At 39.4% G+C, this 27,470-nt stretch overlaps 1 protein-coding gene across 11 annotated transcripts in view; it reads left to right on the top strand.

The window, feature by feature from the left end:
• The window catches only part of LOC122559567 (FYVE, RhoGEF and PH domain-containing protein 4), a 256,121-nt gene that overhangs the window by 132,422 nt on the left and 96,229 nt on the right, over positions 1–27,470 (top strand). For 2 of the 11 annotated variants that reach the window (XM_087997366.1, XM_087997367.1), the window contains exon 3: positions 1,755–1,898. The exons of 4 other annotated variants lie outside the window; for them this stretch is intronic. Coding sequence is in view for 1 of the 7 variants with exons in the window: in XM_087997364.1 (XP_087853490.1) it covers positions 12,535–12,586 (52 nt within the window). In the remaining 6 variants the exon portion in view is untranslated. Of the gene's footprint in view, positions 1–1,754; positions 1,899–12,465; positions 12,587–18,993; positions 19,129–24,769; positions 25,144–27,470 lie in introns of those variants that run through there. 5 more of the 11 variants (XM_087997369.1, XM_087997368.1, XM_087997370.1 and 2 more) reach the window with 5 other exon arrangements.

Genomic DNA, 27,470 nt, shown 5'->3' with positions numbered 1-27,470 from the left:
ACCTGATGCTGATGTTTGATATATTAACAAAGATAATTATTGTAAGCTGATTTTTTTTTGTAAATATATTTATAAGCAATTTTTTTAACTTTACAAACATATAAAATATTGAAAAATACAATCAATAACAAATATAAATATAATAAAAAGTAAAAAAACAGAAATTACAATACAACAAACTGTCTACTAACTACTAACCTATCCTATAATACAGAACAAACCCTAACACTGTGCAAAGCAACACCAATAAAAAGGCAAAAAAACCCCAAACAAACCCACAAAATACAGAACAGCTATGCTCAGTGCAAAGCTCCCAAACCAAGGAACGGAGGATTGTATATATACCCGTATTAACTCAGGAGACCCCTTCCAGGGCCCAGGGCTTGACAAATCTAACCATCCTGGTTAAACAAACACCTTAGTTAAGATAACTGACAAATCTATATCCAAATAACTCAAGTATGGCTGCCATGTCTTATAAAAATGGTCTGTTGTGTGGTGCACATAAACTGATTTTTAATCACTGGTGATTTAATTTGCCTGTGTACAGTGCATACTTCGCAACTGATTCAGGATGAATTATATGATAGTTATTCTAAAGTTTTGTTTAATGTACCTGGGGAAAGAAGGAGCAGTAAAGAGGTATTTTGCAGAATTTCTTCCCAAGAGATTGAATGGATTAGGTTCCAGCTGGAGTATGAGGAAAAGTTTTAATTAGCCAAAATGTATCTTTCCTTGGCACATTCTTTCCTATGGATGATTCTGAAATGCTGGAATCGACACTGTTTTGAATACTTGGGTATGACGATGGAATATTTCAAAGACAATGAAGTCTCATTTTATATGCACGAAAGGCTGAAGAGATGTATGATAATTCTCTGTGCTGAACATTTCAGCGGTATTGGATATTTGAGTTTACTTGAATCCCTGGATGTGGCAACACAATTAAATGCAAGGGACATTGCATATTCAAAGCAATTCAATGTCTTTGTTTTAATAATACTGATAGTAAGTTTTAATTGGTAATTTAAAATAGCTGTTTGGTATGTATCAATAATTTGCTGGGCCTTTCTAGGAAACTCAATTGCTCCGACAAACAAAGGCAGCCACTCAGTAGCTCCCCTGAAGACTCAACTGATTATATATAACCCGTTCAGACTAAGATGATTCCCTACGTTGTGCTCAATTTATCTTAGACAATGGGAAGGTGTAGATGCCAGTAGTGAACTGCAATTAGCTTTAGTACTTTTAGATTATGGAAGGAAAACATCAACCAGAATTCCCACATCTACTCAAATAGTTGCTGGTGGAAAGTTCATTGAGAATCATTTTAGAGTGAGGATGGAATTGGTGTTCTCTTTGTTACCCTCACAGTCAACTAGCTTCTGGCATTCATTGTCAAAGATGATATAAAAAAAATAATCATTTTAGCAAGGAACCAATGAGTTGGAGCGAAGGCTCTGTTTCATCTCTATGACTCTATGACAATGAAAGCAACATGATATTCAGCGAAGACTTGGCTGTGGAAATTAAATGTTAACAAAGAAAACTTACTGCTGTATTATGCATGCATTTGTAGTACATTGCACATTCCTATATCTGTTAATCAATTACATTAGTAGAATGTGAAAATGTAACTTTTAATTTTATTTATTCACTTATTGGATATAGTCTGACAAGGCCAACATTTATAACCAATGTCCTTGAGAAGTTGTGAGGTACCTTCTTGAACTGCTACAATTTATCTGGTACAGGTACGCTTTGTTGTTTGGAAGGGACTTCCAGGAATTTTGGCGGAGTGATGGTGAAGGAATGCTAATATAGCACTAAGGCAGGATGGCATGAGGCTTGCAGAGGAATTTGCCACCTTGGATGATGCCACCTTGTGGATTTATACGGTTGGTTCTGCTATAACGTGTGTTCCTTCAACACGAACAGGTTATAATACGATTGAAGAATTTAGACATTTTTTGTAGAGTGTGAACTTTCCTTACCTGTATCAGCTATAGCCTGATTCTGTTCTCATTGATTAAAATTGTGCTGCTTCTATGTGATTTTCTTATAATGCGGGTTCGCATGGGAACAGAACTATCACGTTATTTCAGAACAGACAGTATAACATTAGCCATTATAACATATAGAATAAGGTTCTTCTTGAGTCAGATATCTTGAAGTTTATTTACACCACAAACTATTTAACAGCTACAATATCACAGGCATACATCAGTTTGTGACTATGTGTGTAAATGTGTATCATATACATAGCTCTGACAGACTCCATTACACAGAGAGTGGCTGAAGTTGAAGCGAGTACCTTTTATACACAGCATCATTATAGTTGATATCCAAATTTTTCTCTTACCCGTGTGGTCTTAGGTGGCAAAGGTCAGGTTTGGAAGGTGCTGTCAAAGGAGACTGGGTGAGTTACTGCAGTACATTCTGTAGATGGTCCACACTGCTGCCACTGTGCATAGGTTGTGAGGCAGATAGTGAAGACCGGTGTCCCAATCAACCAGACTGTTTTGTCCTCGGTGGTGCAGCTTCTTGACTGTTGCTGGATCTGCAGGGATTCAAGGCAAGCACCAAACTTTACCAGCATGGTGTATGCTTCTTGTTCTTTACCAGTTTGATTCTTAAAATAAGGCTTCACAATAATTGAAGTAGGTGTGTATAATGTGTATTTATGAAATAAATATAAAAGATTTTCATATTAATCAGAAAGAGCAAACCAGTAAAAATGTCTGGCAACAAAATTAGTTTTCATTTGACCATTGGTTTCTTCGTTTCTTGCTAGACAATATGCATAATTTAAAAAAAAAAGTGCTGGAAAAACTGTGTAGCATCTACAGAGAATGAAATAGGGTTAATGCTTTAAACTTTTGTCTGAAATTCCTTCTGCAAAACATAATAACTCGCATAAGTTACTGTAAAACTATAGGTCAAGATTGAATATGATTTATTTGCTGTTGTTGAATTAATTGGTGGTTTATACACCCACCCTCAGCTTAGCAGAATATATATTTACCCACTCTCCAAATACAAGAGAAGGTTTTGTCATGAATTCTGGTTAGCTGGTGTAATTGTGCGAGATTAAGCAAGGTTTTCTTTTGAGCTGGTCAGTGATACTAACCCTATCGCAGATGAATGTAATTCAGAAATATAACATCGAGTGATTCCAACTGAGATTTCTGCCAAAGTTGTGTAACTTCCCATCTGACAGTTTTTCAATTACAGTTGATCTACATTAGTCTACACTTCATTATTGGGATTTATGCATGTATGTTGTTTTCTATCTTTGTGATTTTGGCATACGTTTTGGAAATTATGACTGAGTCAGAGTATGAACAGGAACATCAAACCTAAGCACATGATTCATCTAGCCCATATTCACTATGAATCAGGAATCCAATTTTATTTTGAAAGTGCTAAATAGAAATTGACACTTGAAATTCTTCAGAATCAAAGAAACTACAGTTCAGGAGAAGCCCATTCTACCAAGTGTATCTAAAATACTGTTGACTTTTCAATGGAAATATCGACTTTAATTGCATTGTCCTGCTGTTTTTACATTAGCAGGCTTATTATTGGCATATAATATGGTGTACAGTCTTCACTTAACCTAATTTTGAATGGATTCTCTATTAAGATCTTCATAAATGACCTATTTAGATTCTTTCTGAAAAGCTACAACTGTTCAGCTCTTCCTGTTCAATAGTAAAACAATAAGCTTGAGCAGAGTTGTAAAGAAATAGAATAAATTGCAAATGTGGTCAATATAAAATGATATAAAAATAGGCACTGGAAATAAATAGCATGTTCATTAGCATCTGAAAAGAAAGGAGACGGGTTAGTATTTTGTGTAAGAAACCTTGTTCAGAATTCAATTGGACTATTCTGGTGGAAGAGGCAGGCTGTATTTTTGCAGCATCTCCTGGTTTTACTGCAGTGTGCTAATGTTAATACCTTTGTAAGTACCCCCAGTGGGATTGTATGCCTATTGACTACGTATATGTTACTGTGAGAGAAAATGCGGAATACATAAAGTCTCTCACTAAAAAAATTCCACGGTCATGGTTTTGCTGTTAGGTTGGAGGTTCTGAGGTCAGATGGAAATGCATCACAGCATCATACATGAGTGAATGACAGACATGCCTGTGCTTTGTAGCAACCGCAGCAGCAAATTAAGGGAATAGTGGCAATGGAGCCATCCAGTTAACAGTGCTGAGGAGGTCCTAGTGCCAGCAAGTTGAACACAGTTCAGATTTCTAAGTGCATCTGCCCAGTAAGCCAGTTTGAATCTGGAGACAGGAGGAAGGGGTGGACAGCTACAAAGAAAAAATGGAAACGTCAGGAGGAAGAGGAAAGGTCACCATATCCTTCAGCAATATTTTGATTGAGGCAGTTTTGGAAACATTCTGCAAAAGGAGGTGGGCCTTCTTTCCAGAGGATGGAAGGAGGAGACTAGTAAATATCACAAAAAAGATGTGGCTGCGGGTCAGACATTATAATTGGCTATAGTGTAATGGCCAGCACCTGAATTCAGTGCAGAAAGAAATTGAATGACATGCTGCAATTTAAATCAATTACAGGAACAGAAATCACAGATCCTGATGCTGTCCTAATCTGGGCCTCTGCCCTCTAACCCAAGCACAGTTGGGTTAGACTCTAGCCCTAGTCCCTTAGCTTTCTCTGCCCTGGGCGCTGTCTAAAAGCACATTATTAAATGTATGTCACTGTGTAATGTAGATTCATGCATGGGTCCACGTACTAACGTTAATATTGAGACAGAGTGCTGGAGAAACTCACCAGGTCTATCGGCATCTGTGGAGAGAAAAAGAGTTAGTGTTTGAAGTTCAGTGACCCTTCATCAGAGTGAAAACATTAACTCTGTTAACCTTCAAAACATTAACTCTGTTTTTCCGTCCATAGATGCTGCCAGACCTGTTCAGTTTCTCCGGGACTTGCTGTTCTGATTTCAGATTCCAGCATTGGCATTCTTTGTTTTATTTTATCATCAAGGTATCCAATTCTCTTGCATGTCAGAACCATGTTAAGGCATCAGTGAATACTGCGGTGAGATGGCTAAATGGTTCCTGCAACATACAATCAGAATATACACGGTAACCAGCACGTAGACATGAGGACAACATTGGCATTGCCGAAGTGTTGGTTGCAGGAAACACCAGCAATGAAGGCTAAGGAGTGCCAACAGACCAGTGCAGGAGTTATTGTTATTGTAACCAATGGAGCAGGAGGCAATGCAGTTTCAAGGGGTCTCTGGTAAGGCAGAGGCTGAGATAACATAGATGATATAGAGTCAATGTAAAGATTTGATGGTGCCCAGTAATTGTTACATCATTTCTGTTATGCCCCACTTGTTGGAGCTCTCACAGCCACTAGAAGCTCCTTATCAAAGGGAGGCAAGGGACCTTAGTTACTTCACTTTTATAATTTCTCTCCATCAGGTTAGCCAACAGATGAGGGACAGGCCAGAGATTATGCCACACAAGAAGCTCACAAGATGCAAAGCCATCTGAATACACTGCATCACATCACTTTTGCCTCATATTTGATCAGTACAGGTGCCTTCACATCAATGGACTCTGGTGTATGTGTTCCATGCGTTGCATATTCTGATTGATACTTCTTCAATATATAGATGCAAGAGAAGTTAGTAGAAGCAGTGACAACTGAAGCCAATTCATCTCTGAGGAAACCAAGGCTGGTTCCTGGAGGATTCATTTCACTGTTTGCTCTGATCAACCTCCATTTTGCCCACAACCAAATCTCAGCCCTAGGACATGATCATTAGGTACCGGGCACCTCACCCTTTCTCTACAGGCTTTGGCATCTGACAGCTGTGACATATCACAACCATCCTGGCAAACTTACTATGCACTGCTATTGTGTTCGGGATTATTTCAGCATGGAATGGTTGAACCGAAGGCTCTGTTTCCATGCTGTATGACTCTATTAATGTGAGACTCTAGAGGCTTACATTGCAAGGGGCACTAGCATTGAAAGGGTACTGCAAGGTCACTTTGCACACTGGGACAGGCACCCAGCTCACTGATTGTGCCATGCTGCATGTCAGCAATGTTTGCTTCCATTCTTAGTGCTCACTGATTTAATGCCTGTCTGCCCATTAGTGCAGTCACAAAACAAGGCAGCTTGTCTTGCTGGTCAGCTGTCCTCAGTCTCCGGTGCAGCGCGTGTTGCTGTATGGCAGTGCGCTGCATCAATCTCACAGCTACACCACGTGCCAGCAAAAGGAGATGCTTAGACAGAGTGTGAGCAGCAGATTTCACCAGAAAATATGAATATGAATCATTGTCACAAGCCTCCTGCTCCTGCCCATAATTTATACCATGACTTCGTCAGTTGGAAGTGAGGAGCTTCAACAACAGTTTCTACCATCCTGCATCTTAATTGTGATAGATACTGGGTAATATAAATGATTACTTTCTCATATCAAATCACTAGGGACAGTTGCTGCTGGAAAGAGTTACTAAAATCATACGATTTCTTCAATAGCAATGCGATGTAAGATGTGTCTTCCATATGGTGGAACAACATCCATCGGGCAGCCTACTGTCTGGCACCTTGAAACTTTAGATGGTTAATTTCCAAGTGAGATAATTTAGTTTCACTCATCACCCAGATGCTTTATTGTCCTTGTAAGCAGTTCTGACAAAGAAGCATATAGCCTGTCATCACTGTTTTCTTATACTCCTATGAAGTACTTGGAACATTTCCTGTTAAAGATACTGGAATAAATGCATGTTGTTATTCTGATGGCGTTCCAACAGTGGTCATAGACAGGAAATTCCAGGATTTTGGATCAATGACGATGACATAACAATTTATAACTTGGAGGAGATTTTGTTCCGATAATTACACGTGTTTCTCCAGCCTGCTGATCTGTGAGATGTTGTTGAACTAAGCTTGATGAGCTGCTGCAGTGCATCTTATAAATTCTGCCTATTGAAATCTTCGAGTGCCAACATTGGGGAAGATGGGTTGTATGGACACTTGTAGAAGTACTAGTGAATTGGACTGTCCTCCTTCAGCTTCCTGAGTGTAATTGCAGCTATAGTCAGCCAAGTATCATATACTTGAGTCTGGTAGTAATGGGAGAGCCTTTGAGGGTTAGGGAGTGACTTCCTTGTCACTAAGTATCTAGCCGCTACTCTGTTCTTGTCATCAGATTTTGTTACGTCTTGTTCGATTAGCTTTCAGGTCAGCAGTGTTCCTAAGACATTGATAAGATCATTAGACCATAAGACATAGGAGCAGAAATTAGCCATTCAGCCCATTGAGTCTGCTCTGCCTTTCAATCATGGCTGATAAGTTTCCACCATTTGATCATGGCTGATAGGTTTTTTAACTCCATTCTCCCACTTTCTCCCCGTAACCCTTCATCCCTTTGATAATCAAGAACCTATCTATCTCAGTCTTATATATACTCAATGACCTGGCCTCCACAGCCTTTTGTGCAGATGAATTCCATAGATTCACCACTCTCTGGCTGAAGAGGTTTCTCCTCATCTCCGTTCTAAATGGTCTTGCCTTTACTCAGAGGCTGTGCCCTCAGGTCCTAGTCTCTCCTACCAATAGAAATATCTTCCCAACATCCACTCTGTCCGGGCCATTCAGTATTCTGTATGTTTCAATTATATTCCCCATCATCCTTCTAAACTCCATCGACTAAAAACCCAGAGTCCTCAAGCATTTCTCATACGTTAAGCTTTTCATTCCTGGGACTATTCCCATGAATCTCCTCTGAACACATTCCAGGGTTGGTATATCCTTGCTGAGATATGCGGCCCAAAACTGCTTACAATACTCCAAACGTGGCCGGGCCTGAGCCCATAGAGTCTCCGAAGTGCATCCCTGCTTTTATATTCAAGTCCTCTCGAAATAAATGCCATCATTGCATTTGTCTTCCTAACTACTGACTCAACCCTGCAAGTTTACCTTGAGGGAATCCTGGACTAGCACTCTCAAGAGTCTGTGCACTTCCGACTTCTGAATTTTCTCCCCATTTAGAAAATAATCCATGCCTCTATTCTTCCTACTATAGTACTTCTACCTCACACTTTCCCACATTGTACTCCATCTGCCAATTCTTTGCCCACTCTCCTAACCTGTCCAAATCATTCTGCAGCCTCCTGGCCTCCTCAATGCTACCTGTCCATCTATCTATCTTTGTATCATCTGCAAACTGAGCCAGAACACCTTCAGTCCCTTCATCTACATCATTAATGTATAAAATGAAAAGTTGTGGTCTCAACACAGAGCCTTGCAGAACACCACCAGCTGCCATCCTGCTTTCAGCCAGACAGCAAAGCTTCTGTCCTTGTGAGCACCTTGCCTCTAACACCATGGGCTCTTATCTTACTCAGTAGCTGCCTGTGTGGCAACTTGTCAAAGGCTTTCTTGACATCCAGGTGGATAGCATCCATTGCCTCTCCTTGGTCTAACCTGCTCGTTACTTCCTCAAAGAATTCTAGTAGATTTTTCAGGCATGACCTCCCTTTGATGAAACCATGCTGACTTTGCCTATTTTACCATACACTTCTGGGTATTCAGAAATCTCATCCTTCACAATGGATTTGAGATCTTACCCACGACCAAGGTTAGGCTAATCAGTCTGTAATTTTCCATCTTTTGCTTTACTCCATTTTAAACAGGGGTCTCCTATTAGCTATTTTTCAATCCTCTGGAGCCCTTCCTGATTCTGAATTTTTTCTGAAAGCGATTCCTGAAAGATCATCACTAACGCCTCTGCTATCTCTTCAGTTACTTAGAACTCTGGGGATGTAGTTTATCTGGTTTAGGTAATTTATCTACCTTCAGGCCATTCAACTTTTCTAGCACATTCTCCTTGATGATGGCCACCATATTTCACTCTCTTGAATATTTGGGATATTACTTGTGTCTTCCACCATAAAGGCTGACGTGAAATAATTATTCAGTTCCTCAGCCATTTCCTTGTTCCCCACTGCTATCTGTCCAGCATCATTTTCCAGTCGCCCAATGTCTATTTTTGCCTCTCTTTTATCCTTTAGATATCTAAAGAAACTCTTACAGTCTTCCTTTATATTACTGGCTCACTTACCCTCATATTTAATCTTCTTCCTCCTTATTTCTTTTTTTATTGTTGGCCTCTGTTGGTCTTTGCAAGCTTCCCAATCCTCTGGTTTCCCACTGCTCTTCTCCACAGGATATACTTTCTCTTTTGTTTTTATGCTATCCCTGACCTCCCTAGTCAGCCATGGTTACCTCCTCCTCCCTGTGCCATGCTTCTTTTTCTTCAGGACGAACCTCTGCTGTGTCTCTTGAATTACTCCCAGAAACTGCTGCCTTTGCTGTTCCACTGTCTTTCCTGCTAGGCTCCTCCAGAGTGTGAACTCTATAGTGATGAAGCCAATTAAAATAAAGGGAGATGGATAGCTGTTTGTTATCAATAGTCATTACCTGGCCCTTATTTAGGACAGGTGTTGCCTGCCCCATGTCAGCTCATGTTGTCCAATTTCTATTGTATTTTTAACTTATAATTCAAACAGGCCGTTTATTTAATACCAGTATGATGCATGTAGGTGCAATCAAAATGAAGAGGGATTTGTTCAATATAATCCCACCTCACGGAGGTTATAAGAAGTAACAAACAAAAAAAGGTCAGAATCTCCACTCACCATGTGCACATACATCCTTCTCTTGTCGTGGTTATTGCACTTATAATAAGGAAGTGGTGCAATGTTGCTAAAAACATTTGGTACTTCCTTCAACTCAGGATTAGGAGGTAGAGAGAATAGTACAGCATTGAAACATTTCTGTTTTTTTCTAAACAATTGGCAACTAAAGGTACTTTTAATATTTGGAATGTGAGGACTTAAATAGCTTTAAAAAATATTTAATCTGTGTCTAATACATTTCTCACTAATCTAAAAGCACTTGTACTTATTTATAGTCTTCCCCTTAATTCCACAACTGGTATAAGATTATTCAAATTTCCTCTTTTGTCCTTATTGGCCAATGGGAAATTATTACAACTGGAAATTTTGTGGCTAATTGGGAAAGATGGTAGAAATGTTGTTAACGTTCATTTTTAGGTAGAAAAGTTATCAGGCAGATCCTCAGATTGAAAAAGGATAATTATGATGTACAGAAAAAATAATAAAGTATTGTTCACATTCGAGAATTTATCCTAATTTGCTTAACCAACAAGTTTAGGATGAAAACAGAGTGATGCATCCTCTAAATTTCAGGTACCAGCACTAATGAAGAAATGGCCATCATTAAGGGCGATTTTGGTAACTGTCTGTTAATTTTTGAAAAGGAAATCAGAATCTTAACGTTCAAAACAAATCCACAGAGGACTGGAAGGACGATTAAATTAAACTTCTAGCTTACTGACCCCTTCTTTGACTGCATCAACTGCCAAAACCCCTCCCATCCCAGAATCTGTCCCTACATGGAATAATCAGGAAATGTGTTGGGATGATTGCCACCATCTTATTTGTATTGATGTTTGCTACCAAAGATTGCTAGTTTGATGCATAAAAGATTAGATTAGATTCCCAACAATATGAAAACAGACCATTTGGCCCAACAAATCTACACCGACTCTCCAAAGAGTAACCCATCTACCCCACACCCCCATATTTACCCGAGTAATGCACCTAACACTATGGGCAATTTAGCATGACCAATTCACCTGATCTGCACATCTTTGGATTGTGGGTGGAAACCGGAGCACCCAGAGGAAACCCACGCAGACACAGGGAGAATGTGCAAACTCCACACAGACAGTCACCCGAGGTGGGAATTGAACCTGGTGCTGTGAGGCAGCAGTGCTAACCACTGAGCCACTGTGCTGCCTCAAATAGTTCATTGACATTCAGGGGTGAATGCTAAGTGCACCCTACTTCCATTGAGCCCTTTGGTATTAAATCACCTTTATTGGATTTCACTTTATGATAGCTTTTTTGAGACTTGTAATAACATGTAAAATACTCCCATTCGCTGTAAGTATATTGAAGTGTGCTGTACTACTTAAACTAAAATTTAATTATGGTGAATTTATGCAGGGCCAATAATGTATTCAGTTGCAAGTTGACTGGGAGCATAGGCTACCGAAAAAAAAAATCAGGCAGGTTCCAGTTTGACTCTCAGTTCCCCATGGAGCCCAGTTGAACAAAGTTCATCTCAAGTATGACAGATGATGCCAGAGGGTGTGGTGCAAGCACAAGGATTTTGCACTAGACATTTCCTTGGTCCAGTTACCTGGACATCAGGATAAACATTGTGTATAGTTCAGTTATGGTACAGAATTGAGGTTCACTGGGATTTTTTACTGCGAAGACCCTAAAAATGCTACAATTAAGTTTCTTACAATGAGGCTTGTCAGCAGAGAGGTTGCACTTTGAGAAGCTGCCAGTCACACCCATTTCACAAATCAAATTTACTTTCATTTTTTGGACTTGAATCGTACCTCTTAATCATCGTAAGTCACATGAATGGATTCGAATTACCTTCATTTCACTGCCATGTTTCTCTTCTTCTCTTCGTTTTGTAGTATTGAATGCTTCCTGAGGCATAGGTGAAAGTGAGGACTGCAGATACTGGAGATTAGAGTCGAAAGTGTGATGCTGGAAAAGCATGGGAAGTCAGGCAGCATCCAAGGAGCAGGAGAGTCGACGTTTCAAGCAAAAGCTCTTCATCAGGAATTTCCTGATGAAGGGCTTTTGCCCGAAACCTTGATTCTCCTACTCCTTGGATGCTGCTTGACCTGCTGTGCGTTTCCAGCACCACACTCTGTGGCATAGTGTAGCCTACTACTGTACCACATTGATGCAACCTCTATTTCGGGACAAGCTTGAGAGTGAGTGCAGCCAGGCTATTAGAATTTGTGAGCTTTGCAGCTCCATCATATCCTCATTTAGGGTTAGTATCTGGGTCAATATGGCAGTGAGTCATTGCATAGTGATCAGCAATGGTGAACCATGACCTTTTCCTGTCCACATAGCCCACAAGCACAAAGGCTAATCACTCACCTTTTACTGAAACAGTCCTAACTGATATCAGTCAACGAGCTATAATCACCTTATTCTGTTTAGTCTAACTGCTCAAGGTCATAATTTATTGGGCAATTGAGCAAACTAATAATTCATATCTGCTGCATTTATTTAAAGCAAAAAGTTTGGACCTTCAGGCTAGTGAAAATGTCACTGCATTTATTCTCGTTCATTTTCAAAATGTACCTTCTTATTTTATAATTTGAAGGAAGAAGAAACCAATGAAACAGTTCAAAGGGGGAGATTAATCTTCTAGGACTTCAATAGACTAAGTAAATGCTAAAATAGATGTTGCTGTACAATTTAGTACAAGAACAGGCTGAAGTTGCATGTCTTTGTTTGCTACTTGCTTTTGGTTAGTTATGTGTTCTCTATTTTTGCACAGAAAACACCCACAACATAGTTTCCTTCATCCATACGGTGGCTTTCAGATCTGTTGGGGTGTGAAACAAGAATGAACTCTGGATGCAGGTGGGAGGTGATGTTTGATGGTCGAGAGGTAGCGGGTTAGTGAAGAAAGCCATGAACTCACATTCCATTTTACACCAGCAGATTTTGTTCTCCTTTTTCATTTGCTTTCCCTTAGTCTCCACGTATTGTTGAAATAAAATTGCCTCATCTTCTTTGTTTTTGCTAGTAAAATGGACTGCAAGACATTCTTCAATCTTTGTCTTTGCAAACAGCAAATCCCTGAGTTCCCTTCTGCTTTTTAACCTTGCCTGCAAACCACCTGCTAAGCCTAGCAACTTATTCAAATATATTTGATGAAGAACCAAGAAAGTGTGACTCTGAATATCCTGTCTCTATATTTTCAATGCACTGGTATCACTGCTTAAATTGAAAAAAAAAAGCACATCTCTTATGAGTATTAACTGTGATAGGAGGATATGTAGAACATGGAATATTTTCCTTTGAAAGATATGTGAGCAACATAGATCAGAAACATATGTAGATTTGCTACCTATTGATGCTGAGTTAATAATCCGGCAGCTGGAGTAGTCTGCAGCGCTGCAGTAGACATCCATGATTGTGAGAAGGTAAATAACATCCTGAATTCCTGTTCCAGATCAAATAGTGACTCCAATACTCATGCTTAAATAGCAGACTGGTATTCACTGTCTGACTACTGACATCAATAAAGGAAAAAACATCTGATCAAAGTTACTGTTCAAAATAGAGATAACATAAACTTTATGTATAAAGATGAAAATACAGCCCTCTAAAAAGGGCCCGGCTTCCTTGAAGATACGCCATCTGAAGTGAAGTGGTTGAAAACATGAAGTCAGATTCAGCTGTTGGGATGGTTTGTCCAGTCCAGGAGTAGACTGAGCCAATCAGGTCCTGGGTGTAAGTGACTGTTTCTTTGTTTCACTTTTACAGCACTCCAGGTTCAGCCATATGGGCCCACCAATTATATGTAAATAAATTATTAAGGGTCAATTGAACTTGATAAAACAGTAGGAAGGGAGGGAGGTGTTGTAATTCAGGGATGTTCCTTGCTCATTGGAGTCACCTCCTACACTTCACACTCTTTAAAACCTACCCCTCATTGCTACCCTTACCCCTCCCACCCAAGTTACCAAAAACTCACGTGCCTAAGGTCTGCGTATTTACCTGGATCCAGGATTCATCGGGCTCCTGTGTCAGCATCCTTGCAGTTAGAGCATAAGACCATAAGACATAGGAGTGGAAGTAAGGCCATTCGGCCCATCGAGTCCACTCTGCCATTCATGGCTGATGGACAGTTCAACGCCACATACCCGCACTCTTCCCATGGCCCTTAATTCCTTGCGAGATCAAGAATTTATCAATCTCTGCCTTGAAGACATTTAACGTCTCGGCCTCCACTGCACTCCGTGGCAATGAATTCCACAGACCCACCACTCTGGCTGAAGAAATGTCTCTTAATTTCCATTCTAAATTGACCCCCTCTAATTCTAAGGCTGTGCCCACAGGTTCTAGTATCCGCGTCTGATGGAAACAATTTCCCAGCATCCACCCTTTCTAAGCCATGCATTATCTTGTAAGTTTCTATTAGATCTCCCCTCAACCTTCTAAACTCTAATGAATACAATTCCAGGGTCCTCAGCCGTTCATTGTACGTTAGGCCTACCATTCCAGCGATCATCCGTGTGAATCTCCGCTGGACACGCTGCAGTGCCAGTATGTCCTTCCTGAGGTGTGGAGACCAGAATTGGACACAGTATTCTAAAATGGGGCCTAACTAGAGTTTTATAAATTCTCAGTAGCACATTACTGCTATTACATTCCAACCCTCTTGAGATAAATAACAACATTACATTTGCTTTCTTAACCATGGACTCAACCTGCAAGTCAACCTTTAGAGAAGGTTGAGGATTGGCCATCTGACAGAAGGCAGAGAGCTGGGATAAAAGGTTCTTTTTTTAGAATGGCAGCCGGTGACAAGTGGTGTCCCACAGGATGCAGTGTTAGAACCTTTTGTCTTTTGCCTTCAGAGAATCCTGGACTAGCACTCCCAGATCCTTTTGTACTTGGGCTTTATGAATTTTCTCGCCATTTAGAAAATAATTCATGCCTGTATTCTTTTTTTCAAAGTGCAAGACCTCGCATTTGCTCACATTGAATCTCATCAGCAATTTCTTGGACCACTCTCCTAAACTGTCTAAATCTTTCTGCAGTCTCCCCACCTCCTCAAAATTACCTGCCTGTCTGCCTAACTTGGTATCATTGGCGAACTTCGCCAGAATGCCCCCAGTCCCCTCATCCAGATCATTAGTATATAAAGTGAACAGCTGCGGCCCCAACACTGAACCCTGCAGGGCCCTATTTGTCACTAGCTGCCGTTCTGAAAAAGAACCTTTTATCCCAACTCTCTGCCTTCTGTCAGACGGCCAATCCTCAATTCATGCCAGTAGCTCACTTTGAACACCATGGGCCCTCACATTATTCAACAGCCTCCTGTGAGGCACCTTTTCAAAGGCCTTTTGGAAGTCTAGGTAGATAACATCCACTGGGTTTCCCTGGTCTAACCTACTTGTTGCTCCTTCAAAAGAATTCTAACAGGTTTGTCAGGCATGACCTCCCTTACTAAATCCATGCTGACTTGTGCTGAGTTGGCCAACACCTCCTCAGGGCAGTGAGAAGGTAGAAGTCCTTCCAGTAAGGAGTAAACATCCCACTAGGAGCTCGTTTAACTTGTCTGCAGCACTCTACACTTGAGGGGCAAGTGTCTAATTGCCCAGTGGCATGGTTGCTAACATTTCTCCTGGTGGGAGGTGAGGTAGGTATCATGGTTGAGCTCTCTGCCAATCCCATAATTTTCTGCTCAGTGCTCCTTGGCGAGGCTCAGGAAGCCTGACTCAGAACAGCTGTCCTAGATATCTCTCTCCGTCTGCCCGTTGGTATTCGGGTGATTCTCTTCAAATGTCTGCACAGTCACGACAGTTGGTTTATGAGTAAATGAGCTGAAAATGTGTTGCTGGAAAAGCGCCTAGGAACCCTCCAGCCACAAGGGATTAACTCAGATTTCTCCAGTTTCCTCATTTCCCCTCCCCCCACCTTATCTCAGTCAAATCCCTCGAACTCAGCACCGCCTTCCGAACCTGCAATCTTCTTCCTGACCTCTCCGCCCCCACCCCACTCCGGCCTATCACCCTCACCTTGACCTCCTTCCACCTATCGCATTTCCAACGCCCCTCCCCCAAGTCCCTCCTCCCTACCTTTTATCTTAGCCTGCTGGGCACACTTTCCTCATTCCTGAAGAAGGGCTTATGCCCGAAACGTCGATTCTCCTGTTCCTTGGATGCTGCCTGACCTGCTGTGCTTTTCCAGCAACACATTTTCAGCTCTGATCTCCAGCATCTGCAGTCCTCACTTTCTCCTTATGAGTAAATGAGCCTAGAATAACACGTTGTCGGGAGATGAAGGATGATACTCTATAAAGATATGATGTGTAATAAAAACTCTTCAAAACCTGATGAAGCAGAATGAATTTGCAGTAAAGTTATATTTTTTAACACATACAATTACTTTGTTTATATCTCACAAATTGAGCCAATGACATTTCTTTGCATTACCAGGCAGAATGTGTTTGTTGCATTTTGGTCACATTAGTCAGACTGTGAGAGTGGAAAGGGAAATAAAAGTATTGTTATTTCTGCACTGTCAGCAGGATGGTAATCTGCTCATGAGTTGTCCCCAAAAAATGTACTAGCTGGTGCTCTTTTGACAAACAATTCAGCTTTTAACTTTGTAAAGATATTATTTTTACTTCCGTTATTTTATTTGTCTGTTTGGAGCTTCTACCATTACTATGTTTTACTTACCAGTTTATTGTAGAATGAATCTTCAGTCCAAAACATAAATCTTTAGTTAGTTTTCTTTGTTCAGCTCCTGTGGTTTTCTGAGGAATATAAACCACTAATCCTTCCTTTCTGTGAATTGCTGTATTACTCTTCGAATGATAATCAGCAACTCGTAACAGATATGCAATGTCCTTAAGGTTCATAAGCCAAGCTCAATCCCTATTGTACAATTAAAGGTTATAGATCTTTTCTCATCAACCTGACCAGAGATACTACTACACACCTCTTAAAGCAGGTGTAATTTGAACCCAGGACTCCTGGTCCAGAGGGAGAAATATTACCACTGCACCACATGAGCCCCAGTCAAAGGTTATATATTTGAATAATCTATTTCTTAATGGAAACAAAATACAGAATGACATTTCAATTTAGTTGCACATGTCTGAATTGTATTACTAAACTCAAACAAACAGTCATAGCTGAAATAGAGACAGTGGGCTGGAAATTCAGCTACGTAGTGCTTTGGATTTTATTTTGGTTTGCAATATCCATGCACAGTTCTGTTCCAAGCACCTTAAATGATATCTTGAGTGGGATATTAGTGCAGTCCCAGAGCTGTCAAAAACATATATACAGCAACAAATTATGATATCAATGTGCAAGTTTTTAAAGACATTTTCTAATCAACCTGTTGAGAGGTGTTATTACACACTCTAGAGCAGATGGGATTTGAAGCCAAACCTCCCGGCTCAAAGGTAGAGACACTACCATTTTGCAAGAGGAGCCCTTCAATTAAATTTTTAATTAGTCTGTTCAGACATCGTATGATGCACCTCTGGAACAGATGGGATTTGAACCCATACCTCCTAGATCAGAGGTAGGGACACCTTAAAATTGATTAAGGGGCTCCTGTGGCACAATGTCTAGTGTTGACTAAACACTAGCCATTTTGGTGCCCAATGCTCCAACTTATGCCCTTTCATAACGCATTTAAAATTACATTTTCAGGCTTTGAGAAGATACATGCTGGTAATTAAGGCTCACCATGCCACTAGTATTTAATTTATATCTGAATAAATCATGTCCTGCCTCTTTCTGGAGTGTTTAATGGATAATTAGTACTTAAGTATTGCGACATTACACCTTCATGCATTTGAATATTAGAGCAGACTGGATAGAATTTCCAAATTTCTGTATGCCTGCATACCAGAAATTGTTGTCCAATTTACTTCATAATTATGATGTGTTGATAGACTCATCATTGTTTCTATGACAAAATCTGAGCTGTTGTCTGCTTCTTTTTCTCACTTGGATCTTAATGATGGAAGGGACAACACATGAAGAAATTTTAGGTTGCTTTAAAGATGCAGTGAATGATTGAAATAGCCAGCCAACTTCCTCAAACCAGGTATGTTGGTGGGCTCAGGAATGGTAAGTTCAGGTGATGGAAATACAGAGCATACATTTCTGGATTGCTAGCGTGAAAAGCATCCTTCAATAATTGGAAAAAAATTTAGGAAGATAGGCAATTCTGGTGGAAGTACTTAAAATGTCAAGTTTAGTGGAAACACAATTGGGAGAAAAATAAAGTTATGAGGTTTCTCATCATGCCACTGGTGTTTATTTGACCCAAGATATTTTTGAATGGAAGGTTTTTTCATTGCTATTTATGTCAAGGACCTAATCATGGTTTTGCATTCTAAGCACAAACTCACTTCTTGCTCATTAGAATATACACCGCATGCAACATTTCTCCAGAAAGTTTCCCTTCTCTCCCTCCAAGACTTCCTTTTGCATTGTTCTTTGTTGGATCAATACAAGTCACAATTTGAGCACTGGGTTAACTGCTTTGTTTTTGTGCAATAGTCTATTTATATAATTCACATCACATTTCACACATTAAGCTAACATATAAATCTATTCTCCATCAACATAACTTTTCCCTTGCATATCTTTAACCCCACAAAAGCTCACTCCACCACCAATATAATTCCTCTGAAATGACAGCAAAATGCATTTCATGCATTGGAGGATCAAGCAGGGGTCAAGGAATGCTCACTGTGCATAAGCTCTGGCTACCGTTGTACTGTGCATGCACAAATTCCACATGCACGTGCTATTGCATGTAACTGGTCAGCAGATGTTCCCAGGATACAAAATGTCCAATTCTGAGAGGTTCCTTCACAATGAGCTGATATGCCCATCCTATATTCATGAAGATTTCTATCCCTGATTTTCCTTGCATCATAATCATTTCTTGAATAATAAATCTGTCTAAAGCTTTGATTATTGAAAGTCATATCAAATTTGGAGAATAAATAACTAAAAACAATAGGATACAGCTAATTCATCAAGTGGTTGATTGGAATGTTACTCTAATTTGAAGAACTCATCACATGCATTTTCTGATTCTAGCCTTGAATTTCAACGTGAGTAATGACATACCCTGGTGAAGGATATTTTAAGAGAGGGAAGTTGTTTTGCTGCTAGAACAGAATTTACAGAAGGGGAACTTGATGTTCAGTCATAACTATGTTGCATGTAGTTTATTTGTCCCTTGTTTAACGTCACTGTTGTTCACGCCAGTAGTTTACACTGCTTCCTGAATGTGTTGTGTCATTAAGAGACAGAAATTAGAGAAGTGGAGTTCCGTAACAACTGATACTTGTATAGTCAACAGATTTTAACTTAGAAATTGGATGTAATAATATCTACAAATATTCAGTGAAATCTACAGAAAAGCTATTGTTGACTATGTAGAGGTAATTGGTTTAAAATATATACTCTTTATGCATTTGGTTTTGTTGGAATTCATAGCTTGTGTTGAACTTGTCAAACTCAGCTTTAGTTCAGCTACAGAGGAGTTGTTGGGTGCTAAAACAGAATAATGACATTTTGATTCTTTACAGTGCTTGCTAATCGACTGTGAATATTAAGTCAACCTCGCTGCCATTGTTATAATTTAAAACAAAAGCTATTTCTTGGAATGATAAAAAGCTACATGTCTGTGACTGAAGTATGTTCACTTCACTTTTGGTTCAAAACAGGTATAGAGGTTGTTTTATTGAATTTATGGATGCAAATGTCAATGGCTTAGAATTTGCCTGGTTGGGTGAATGAAGCATATTCAGCAAATGTGTAGCTGACTGAGGTGTAAATGAAGGAACATCAGGTAGTTGTTATTACATGGAAGTTTTGTTTCTGGAGTTGTGTGAATTCCTGTCGAAGGTGATTGATGTTTTCATGTTCTGACTTGCATCATAAAGAAATATAACCCTGAGGAAAAGCATTAATGTATCTCCAACTTAAGCCATCACCTGTAGTGTTACTGATCTATTCATAGTTGAACAGCCTGCCAACTCTCATTATCTGGACTTATGTTTGACAAATGCCCACTTGGATGAAGTTCAGGATAACTGTTTACACCTGTGAACAATATATCCACAAAAGTTGATTTCTTCTGGATACAGGATGTGAGTAATTGGAGGATAAAGAAAACCAATAAAATACCAGAAGCTGAAACAACTTCAAGTGAATTTCTACCCAATTGTCTTATTGATGTAGAACCAAACCATCAAGAGCTAGTTATTTAGACAAAAAGAACTTTTTAAAAATTTAGTAATGGGGCATGGGTATCACTGGCTGGGCCAGCATTTATTGCCTATCCCAGGTTGCCCTTCAGAAGCTGCCTTTTTCAACTGCTGCAGTCCACCTGCTGTAGGTTGATCCTATTTCTCAAATTCAAACCTTCACATGAAATTATTAGTTCCCAGATGCATATGAAATAACGTAAATTGATATTAAGCATATAAAATAAATTTAATTATTGTTCTGAGGCAAACATGCAATTATATAACTGATAGAATTTTAGAAATACTTTGCTGATCTTGTGTTCCCTTTAATGAACCATGCTAGGGCAGAAAATGGGTCAGGAGATATTATGTGTGCTGCAATGTCAAAAACTCTACATCCATACGCATGGCTGCTAGCTAGCAGGACTGGGATTGGTGAGTGGTGATTGTATTTCAGAAACCAAAATATACTGGAGGTTTCCAGTAAAAACCTAACACCTGAAATCTTTAAAATGAGTTTGAATATATACACATTAAGAATAACTGTTTGAAGGAGATTCCATGTCAAAAGCTCTCGAAATTTCAACTCTATGTTCCTTTGCAGTGTAGAAATACAGGTTCAATTTTCTGCCCTACATGTGGAGTTCTGAGAACAGATCACCCATCTGCCACAGATAGTAGTGATTGTATGTGGTTGTGAAGAAGCAGAAGAAATTAAAGAAATATTTGCCTGGAGTGTCGGAGGCTGATGGGAGAACTTATAGAGGCTTATAAAATCACGGGAGGCATGGGTAGGGTAAATAGACAAAGTCTTGTTCCCTGAGGTGGGGGAAGTCCAAAACCAGATGGCATAGGTTTAGGGTAAGATAGGAAAGATATAAAAGGAATCTAAGGGGCAACATTTTCACAGAGGGCGGTGCATGTATGGAATGAACTGCCAGAGGAAGTGGTGGAGGCAGATAGTTACAACATTTTAAAAGACATCTGTATGGGTTCATGAATAGGAAGGGTTTAGAGGGATATGGGCCAAATACTGGCAAATGGGACTAGATTAGTTTAGAATATCTGGTCAGCATGGATGAGTTGGACCAAAGAGTTTCTGTGCTGTACATCTCTATGACTCCATAACAAGGATAACAAAATGCCACAAAATGAAGTGGAATTATAAAACAGAAGCACAAGATAATGGTTTATAAGAAATGAAGGAATGGCTATGAAAGATCACTTAAACTGCCCGTACAGCAACGTGCACAGCACTAAAATAAAAATGTGTGGTGTTTACGAGGGGAGTGGAGACTAAAGACAATCTTCAGCAAGGAACCAGGTGCAGTAAGAATAACTAAAACTTGACTACTTCAATAACAGGGATGTCAACCAAATATTGCAGGGTACAATATTAATGAGAGAGGATAGGGACAGAAAAAGGGAGTGAGGTATCGATTTTTTTTATTACAAATAACATACTGGGACCAGTAAATGGATAATATCTAAGAGAAGGATAGTGGCAGTTTGAAATAAAAGAAAAGACATTAAACATATGAATAGGGTTATACCTTGTACCATAGAATAGTGAAAAGTAGTAAAGAAATATATCTCAAATATTTGAAATAAGAAAAAAATGAGATAAAAAGCCATATCATGATGAAGAACAAGGGGAATAAAATGGGCAGAGATGAAGTTTTAATAATTGGACATTTCAAATAAAAAAATGTTATGGACATTTTGAAGGAGAGGAAGTGAAAACTTCAGAGTAAAAGAAGTTTTTATAATGTGCAGGACGTCTTCCTTACCCCATGGATTAAAAAAAAAACAACAAAAGGTGGTGGTGGGGGTGGGTGGGAGAGAGTCTTTGAATCTGACATCTAATTAGTTAGAATCTAGTTGCATCGAGATATGAACCCAAGTAGATAAGAGAGGTGAGTGTTAAAGAACATAAGGGCAATAGCAATAATAACAACAGCAGAAGGTTTAAAATCAAATTTGAAATGGACATAAGTACAACAATGGCTAAAGTAATAAATCTTAAAAAACAGATCTTAAGAGGATAAGAATAGAACTAAGGAAATTAAACTGGAAAAGTTACCAACAGATGAAGAACTACAACAACAGTGGAAGAAATTCATAATAGTGGTCCTAAGAGTTCAGGAGCAAACAAACAATCTAACAATGAACTATTATGCACAAATAAAGACAAAAATAAAAATAAAAAAGCATATACTGAGTACCTAGAATACAAAAGAGAGAATTACAAGGATAATGAAGTCAATAGAAATTATGAAATTATTTTCATTATATTTGTTAAGTTTTATTAGGTTATTGTAGTTTTGAATGATAGTTTTACATTTAGAATGAATGGAAAGGGTTATGTGACCTGTCCTGCAGTCTGACAGTAGCCCTGGCTGGTTTGCTATTTAGAGATCAAAGAAAGATTTGGACTTTTTTGTACTGATAAGACTTTGTTTACACTAGGAAACAATGGAAAAAAAATCTTAGTATGGAGTACACTCTCCATCTCCCTGAGTACCAGAAAGATATTGTAGATATTAACTGTAAACAATTTTGCTGTAATCTGTTTGTTTATTTCTATGACAAAAGGGAGTGGGTTTTCATGAATAATTTATTAGCCTTTCTACGTTGATGCAAGGTTAATGATTTTTGTGTTGCCATGGGAAGATGGCCGACAGGCCATTTTGTGAGATCAGGTTACAGGCTTCCTACAAAAATAAAGCAGATCACAGTCACAGCAGATGCCTGTGTGATTAGCAAAGAAAAAAGAATACTTGACTTTGTCAACGACCATGGTTAGACATGGGAGGTAGATGGATGTGGGTGAACAGACATATTCTGCAGCCTTCTAAGGATCTTGAGAGATTGTCCTGTGATGGGCAAGGTAAGCAGAATCATTAAAACATCTTTCGTATTGATGGCTTTAATAAATTATCAAAAACATCAAGAACACACCTGGAAATGTTCATTCAAATTTATTATTTGTGAAAAGATGATATAGTAACCCATTGGAAGCTGGGATTAACTGTGGACACTTACTAAATGGATTGTACTTGTGTGAGGAGTACAGTGTTTGATAAGCGTTAAAAGAACATCATTTTCTAATATTGAAAGTGTAAATTGCCCGAAGAAAAGAAAATACAGTGAAATTGCAATGAGTCAAATTTAGATAACCTATAACTCTATAGATTGTGCCAGTGGGGATGGCTGACAATCGGAAATCGATTAGTAGGGTTATGGACTGGTAACTCTAGTTTAGCCAAACCAGTGCACACCTGTCATGTGACCTTATCAACTAATCAGAGTAGATTAAGGCTATGCTAGTGTATGAAATCATTTGAGATTGAGATCTCTGTTATGGGACAATAAACCCTGAAAAGATGGCTAAATCTGTGAGAAAGTTGAAAATGCTATCAATTGGAAACAAAGTGAAATTGGTATAGTAAGTGGAAAGTTGTTGTAGAAGATGGTGCATCACTAAAGAATGGGAGATTTCAACATTGGGTTGGTCAACTGTTCTGAAGCACAATCTTTGAGTTTGTCAAGAGGGCAATCATCTTAGCAAGGAAAAAGTTGTGAACAGTTGTCTATCCCAAAGTCAAAGAAGCTCTATTAGAGAGGTTAAATGCAGCTTGACCAGAGAACATTTCCACTGCACTAGCTTCCACATGATAAGCACGAAGGGTGTGGTCTGGAATACTGTGTCCAGTTCTGATCGCCCAGTTATTGGAAGGATATTATTAAGCTGGAGAGAGTTCAGAAAAGATTGCCAGGACGTTGCTGGGTATGGAAGATTTGAGTTATAAAGAAAGGTTGGATAAGCTGAGACTTTTCTCATGGGAATGTTGGAGGTTGAGAGGCGACCTGATAGAAGTTTTAAAATATGAGAGGTATAGATAGAGTTAATGGTAGTTGTCTTTTCCCAAGGATGGGGGAATTTCAAGATGAGGTGGCACATTTATAAAAGGGATGAGGGGCAAAAGTTTTACACAGAGGGTGGTTTGCGTGTAGAATGACCTTCCTGAGAAAGTGGTAGATGTGGGTTCAATTTTTAAAAGTCATTTTAGGAATTAATAGGAAAGGTTTGGAGGGATATAGGCCAGGAGCAGGCAGGTAGGACTACTTTAGTTTGGGATGATGTACAGATAATTGGTTACAAAATTATCTTGCGCACTGAATGAGCGTATACCAGGAGACATTTTCAACATGAATGTATTATCATATTTTACTGGATTGTTACTCGCTTAAAGGCAAAACATTCAATGGTGGAAAGCAAAGCACTGTCACTGCTATGTGTACCAACATGGATGGACCCAAAAAGCTGCAGCCTTTTGTCATGTGAAAGGCCATGAAGGCATGTTACTTTGCAAGCATCAAAACACTATCCATGTAAGTCTGAAGCTAACAAAACCACTTGGATGACCTGTAGCATGGATCAGGAAATTGGATCGAATGTATCAATGGAGCAGAAGGAAGATCATCACCTTTACAGACAACTGGCTGGGCACCCTGATCTCACTGGTCTCCAAAGTGACAGACCAATGTTTTTATCTCCCAACACTATGGTCAAGCTCCAGCTAATGGATCGGGGTAATGAGGACCTTGAAAATTCCCAACAATGGCAGATGATTGAGAACACCGATAAGGAGCAAAAATGAAACCCAACTATTCCCTCAGCCACGTTCTTGATGAAGGAGGATGGTGATGGAGACCACAGTTGCCACCTTGTCAGGTTCAATTGGGCTATGTCTGTGCAAGATCCAAATACAAGGAGTAGGGTGAAGCCAACAAATCTGATGATGCCACTCTTTTCCCTTGTCTGCAGGAGGCCGCAAAGAATGTTCCAGCAGAAACATACACCAAGGAAGATGACCCCACTCGTTGCACAACAGAACTGACATTGAGGCAATCAGAGGATGCATATTCTTCAACAAGAAATCTGAGGGCACCAGTGAATATCCCATGCACTCAACTGCCAGTTCCCTCACTGAAGCCACGAAAGCCAGAGAGATGCTCCATCATTTCATAATGCAGCTCAAAAACACAGAAAATATGTTTACACAGCACACTGTGTCACACTTATCTGAAGACAGAACACTAAGCAGAAAAAGATCACTTTTTTTCCAGAACAAATTCCCAATTTTACAATGTTTTTTTCCTTACACAATCAGGCCATTTAAGACGTGAGCAATTTGAAAAGTAAGGACATTTTTCACGTACTGGCTTCATTACTGTTCTCTTTTTATAAATAGATGGAGTGATTGTATAGCCAAGTTGAGTCCACTTTTCCAATACACGATGCGATTCTCAATAGTGAAACTCAAAAGGCCTTATACCTTTTTAATAACATCATTTTGAAGTGTTACCATATTTGTAATGTATCCAGCAAGCTCACAAAAACAGCAAATAAATGAACAGATAATTTATTTTAGGTGTTAATTAACTATTTGCTCAGACACCAGAGAAACTTTCCTGCTGTTCTTTGATCGCTGTTGTCAGATATTTAATGTTCACCTGAGGGGTCAGGTAGAGTCTCAGATTTCATCTCAGTCCAAAGATGGCATTTACAACAGTGCAGCATCGTTTAGCTTGATACAGTGTGAAGTGGCTTTTTTAGACGGAAAGGGCAGGGAGAAAAAAAATAAATAAACTAAAGGGTATAATTCTAAAGGGGATGGAGGAACAGAGGAACCTGGAACTATATGTGTACTGTATATGAGCATATTACTAAAGGTAGCAGGGCAGGTTGAGAGAATGGTTAATAAAATGTGTGGGTCCTGTGCTTTATAAACAGGGGCATGGAGTAGAAAAGCAAGGACGATATTGAAATAACTCATTCATAGAAAGTGGGCTTCACTGGCTAGGCCAGCATGTATTGCTCTTTCCTATTTACTCTTGAGAAGGTGGTGGTGAGCTGCCTTCCTGAACAATGCTTGGTATAGGCACATCCACTGCACTGTTAAGGAGGGAATACAACTAGAATACTGCATTATGTCCAGCTCTGGGCACCACACTTTGATGCTTAGGTATTCAAGATAGTGCAGTAAAAGAAATCACAATAATGGTTCCAGGGATGAGGAACTTCCATTATTTGGATCGATTTGAGAATTTGGAGCTGTTTTGATTCAGAAGATTAGGAAGTGATTTCATAGTTGAAAATTTTACTAGATCAAAATGATGAGGTACCTGGATACAGTAAACAGAGAGAAAGTATTCCCATTGGTGGGTGAGAACATTGATTTAAGGTGACTAGCAAAAAAAATGCAGTGGTGGCCTCGGGGGGGAAAAAAAGACATTTTGCAGACTGAGAGGATAGGATCTGGAATGCACTACTAGAAAGTATGGAGGAGACAGATTCAATCACATCGTTTGAAAGGGACCTATTTCTCAAGAAAAAAAATCTGTAGGGCCATAGGGAAAAGACGAGGGAATGGAGCAAGATTCTTAGTTCAGAGACTGAGCATCAGGTCTTTTTCCAAAATAGCACTCAATTTCTAAATGTCAACCTCACTCACCTGGTTCTTCGGTTGCCAGGTTTTGGATGCAGACTGATATCAAGCTGTTCCCCCCTTCAGCCAGACCAAAAACAGACATCAATTTGGGTGGATGGTGAAGGCAGCAGCTTAGAAGGTCCTCCTCCATTAAGTAGGACTTCGGTTCCATTCAGTTCATTGTTATTGTGTATCTTGTTCATTTTCTTGAACCCTTGACACAGCTGTCATAGTTTCTGTATCCCTTCCATGCCTCCCATGCTCCCATTGCCTCCTACATGTCCTTCGAGAGTCCCTGTGCAGAGTCCTTCCGTTAGTACATGCTGTTTTTGTGGACCTTGTTCAAATGATCTATTAGCAGATCTGGCAAGTCTTTGAAATGCTTCTGACAAAATAAGAAAACATACTGTTTGGAGAAAGTGTACTTTATGTCAGACTGGCTTGACATAGTCATGTAACTGTTTCCTCTGCTATATGGCAGCCATTGAACACCTCATTTCAACCATGCTGAGATAGAGTGAATTTTCAGAGCTTTAAGATAGCCAGCTATTGTGAGAAGAACAGCAAGGAATGTCCTGATGAAAATGTGTAGATTTTCAAATCTGTATGAGAGACAGCTAATTGAGAGAAGCAGCAAAGAAGAAGTAAAAGACATTAAACTGCAACTTTGAATTACTGGGTGAGACAAAATGACTGTGCAGTTTCAATTCTATCGTTGTAGAAATGAAAAGAGATATGAGACAGAATTGGATCTTGTTTCCACACACAGTGGCAAAACTATGAAACAGTTAGAGAATTAATTCAAAAGACGATGCGAATTAGAGTAGCAGCCCTGCTATCAGTGCTTGAGAAAGAGTGCTACAAACTGTGTTGCAGCCTAGATTTTGAAGGCACATTTTGAGCCACATACTAATTTTACTTGTGAACAGCTTGTTTTCAATGCCTGACTTTGAGGGAGAGGGAGACCATTGATCAGTATGAGACTATACGTAAGTATCTGACTGAGTGTTTGCACAATTGAAAGGTTAACTCATC

Source organism: Chiloscyllium plagiosum, unplaced genomic scaffold (assembly GCF_037043375.1).
Source record: "Chiloscyllium plagiosum isolate Xiang-an unplaced genomic scaffold, Cpla_swu_hap1 HiC_scaffold_19, whole genome shotgun sequence".
NCBI lineage: Eukaryota > Metazoa > Chordata > Chondrichthyes > Orectolobiformes > Hemiscylliidae > Chiloscyllium > Chiloscyllium plagiosum.
Note: the sequence above shows the minus strand (reverse complement) of the source record. Positions and strands in the feature narration are given on the sequence as shown.